Raw genomic sequence first — 3,663 nt, 5'->3', positions numbered from 1 at the left:
TCAGTAATGGATTTATAGCTAAATTTGAAAGCAAAATTATTTAGAAAAAATAAAAGATAATCTTTATTCTGTACCATATGAAACCAAATCATGTATTTTAAGTTTCATTTCAATAAAAATTTCTTATTTCTGTAACAATTCCCAAAATCGTTAAAATTTCGCCTCTTATTTTTCTAAGTATATCATCGAAATGCATCAAAATAATTACAATTGAAAGATTTTGCCGCATTCGCACTTGTGTAAGCATTCGCATGCTTGACTTAACCTTTACTTTTGATTGATGTGCAAATATACAAAAAACAAAATAACCAAAAAATCTGAAAAAATGCCAAAATATATACTATTAAAAGCTGTTGTGCAAATAACTGAAATACACGCACAAACACACTCAACTACAAATCAAAATCATAATCAATGTTTGCAATATATCTGAAAAATTTTTCCTCAATTCTCCATCTTTTTATCCATTAGTACTTAACCTTCAAGTGTGCAAGTAAATGAATTACAATGAAACTCCTGAGCGCAAAGATAAACGAAATCAACGTCACTCATTCTGATAACATGGCACAGCAATCTGGAAGCAAGGTACGACGAGTGCCTCGACTCTGCTGGATGGAAGACAAGCACAAGCTGCGTTATGAGTTGAAATTATTTGCAGAAACGCCTGACAAACTTTGACTTCCGTCTCAGTGCCTTAAATCAAGGTAAACGTTGAAGTTATTATTGTAGCATCTCCCACTGGAGCAGGTAAGGAGCGCTCACAGGCATGTATGTTTAAGATTATTTATGCGCAGCATAGCATTGACAAAGTGTGTCCTCATATGGCTTAGGAATATGTTTAATATATGTTCTTAATATCCCAGAATGTATACACTTATGGATAGAAGTGGGAAGCAATTTAGTTAGATATTTATGTGTGTTATGGAAAAGTGCAGGAAGTCTCAATTCTATTAGCTGCGTTACTCTTTCCGCCTCTGATCAATCAAGCATGTGAAATGGATTGAAATTGTTGAGGTGCGTTGTGTGTTCCACTGTTGCTTTAATTTAAGATACATTATAATAAATTTACTCTCAATTGCTACATACAATATTTGCGCTTATTTAACCACCCACTATTTAAAGAGGAACATTCACTGTGCGTTTCAATAGATAAAAGCATTGTATGCATCCTGTGACTTTAAGAACTTATAGTAAAGTTTTTTTGTTGAAAACAAAGTAATAGTTGGGATCTAAGCAGTAACTGCGCTTCCACATACTAGTTATTCCAAATCAGGATATCTCTTATTATACAGGGTATATCTTGTGATATAGGCTATATCCTGTTATAGAGGTATCTGGGTATTTCTTCTTATATAAGACATATCTTATTATACAAAGTATCTAATATTATTCAGGGTATCTCTAATGTCTTGTTATGTGGAGTATATTTTATAATACAATCTTTTATTATACAGGGAGTATTATACAGAATATTATTATACTGGGTATGACTTATTACACAGAATATTATTATATAGGGTATTTCTTATTATGCGGGGCATCTTCTCTTATATGGGGTATCTCATGTTATACAGCGCATCTATTGCAATACAAAATATATCTTGTTACACAGAGCATCAATTGTTATACGGAGTATCTCTTCTTATACAGGGTATCTCTTTTTATGCAGGTTGTGTCTTTTATCACACAGTATTCCTTATTATACAGGATTTCTCTTCACACATAAAGTATCCCATGTATTTTCTCATATGCGTTTTGATTTAACTTCCAAGCTAATTTTTATTGGGTGGTTGTACCCTAGTACACAAATCTCAAAATCTGTTTGAGATACAGGAACAACTATAATTAACTTATAAGATGTACACATCTTTAACTATTAAACTTAGTAAGCCCAAAAACAAATTTTAAGTTGTCAACAAAAAAAAATTTATATTAGATTTTAATAAGAACCATTATATTGAATAAATTTCAATTGGTGTGAAGTGATATTCATTGATATATTTTATAACCAATTTTTTTTTCTTTACGAAGTAAAAGAAAATTGTAAATTATATACCAAGAAAATATTATATATCGAGTAAGTAAAATATAGTCTTTTGCTTTTGAACCTGATAGCATCTTACGCATGTTTCCTAATTATTAAAACTTTATCTATTTTATATTTTTCAGTAGATAATTAACAGTGTTATAGTATTAGCTGTTTAAGTTTTATTTTAATTATATATAATAATGTATACCGATTTTAACATCTACAATCAAAGATGATAAGGATTAAAATACGATTGGTGCCCAAATATAAGGTTTTTAATAATTAATTTGATAAAATTACTTAATTTTTAATGATTTTAGTTCACTATAGCTGATAACGAAAAAAAAGCTACATCTATTTAATATCAAATTTAATAATAGTGATAATAAATGACATTTAATGAAATGTCTAATCTACAGCTTTTAGGAAAGTCCGACCATTAGATACAAATTCTCTAATGGCAAGATTTTGTATATCATTGAAGGATAGAACCATTACGATCTGAATAGATTTATTGCGCATTATCTTATGTATAAAATTCATTCTTTTTTCATAAATTTTTTAACATGCAGAACTAAAAATTTATAACCAAAGCGAAAAATGCCTGCAGCTAATATAATTAACCACTTCTTTTTTCTGAAATAGTACTCTTTCAATCAACTAAGATGTTTTATACTCAACTTCAAACTGCATATCCAGATCGTTTTGAATTGTATAAGAAATTTAATGAACTCTATGAATCAAAATTAGAAAAAGTAAAGCCTTTGGTAAATGATGAATCCTCAAAGAAATTCTTACTCGCCTGTCAAAAAGCTATTAAAGAACCAGTCAACGCTATATCAGCAGCTAGTTCACAACATCTGAACAATAAATTTGACAAAATTTATGATTTTATAAATGGTCATCCATTTAAGGTAGCTGAAGGTATAATATCGATAAATGATCATCCATTGGGACCGGATTACTGTTTGCTTTTGCTAACAAAATTATTTGTAGAACAAGGTGATGTACTAATCGGAAGCGTGTCGCAAGCCGCCTTTGGTGTAGCATCAATAATTGTTTCATTATGGAAAGTCCTACCCGAATTTGGAGCGCTTTTTTTAGCCACCCTATATAAGGAATCCCCATACTTAGTACCATATTATGTAACTAAACAACAACAACAATCTACTGATGACTACCTTAAAACACTCGGCTACAAGTTCAAAAAAGGCATGCTTGAAAATCAAGAACAATTTCTGAAAAGACAAACTGGTTATGCTCGACTATTTTCAGCAATTATGATAACCAGTGGTAGAAAAATTGATGAACAGCCTCATCCATTCGGTAAAGAACACTGTTGGAGTTGGTTAACTAATTTTATAAACATGGAACCGTACCCAAATGTTTCTACAACAATACTTTACGAGGTTCTGAAAACAGTTTCAGCGAATCTTTATGAAACTTATGGTAAACAGTTTTTAAAACTGATTATATTCATAAGACACACATATATACCAAAAGTAAAAGAAATTAATAGTGATGGACTAACTGTGCGTCTGGAAGTTTTACTGGACGAATATTTAAAAACTAAATCATTTAAAATGCCATTAGGATTTTTATCAAAAGATTTTTGGTAATAAATTTAATTTAAT

The 3,663-nt window shown here is 30.1% G+C and overlaps 1 protein-coding gene across 1 annotated transcript; it reads left to right on the top strand.

Moving 5' to 3' along the window:
• The first annotated feature begins 2,051 nt into the window (after positions 1-2,051).
• On the top strand, positions 2,052-3,652 carry LOC119671454 (nucleoporin Gle1-like). The gene is made up of 3 exons (XM_038082093.1): positions 2,052-2,077; positions 2,675-2,953; positions 3,026-3,652. The coding sequence occupies exons 2-3, from the start codon at positions 2,695-2,697 to the stop codon at positions 3,646-3,648; spliced, it is 882 nt and encodes a 293-aa protein (XP_037938021.1). The 5' UTR covers positions 2,052-2,077; positions 2,675-2,694; the 3' UTR covers positions 3,649-3,652.
• The last annotated feature ends 11 nt before the right edge of the window (positions 3,653-3,663 follow it).

The sequence above is a fragment of the Teleopsis dalmanni genome, chromosome 1, assembly GCF_002237135.1.
Source record: "Teleopsis dalmanni isolate 2A chromosome 1, ASM223713v2, whole genome shotgun sequence".
Taxonomy (NCBI): Eukaryota; Metazoa; Arthropoda; class Insecta; order Diptera; family Diopsidae; genus Teleopsis; species Teleopsis dalmanni.
The sequence above is the reverse complement of the archived record's forward strand: the minus strand, read 5'-3'. Positions and strand labels throughout refer to the sequence as shown.

Coding starts and splice junctions, on each gene's coding strand:
- LOC119671454 (XM_038082093.1), top strand. CDS start 2,695: ATGTTTTATACTCAACTTCAAACTGCATATCCAGATCGTTTTGAATTG. Junction 2,954..3,025: donor TCCATTTAAGGTAGCTGAAG/GTATAATATCGA, acceptor AATTATTTGTAG/AACAAGGTGATGTACTAATC.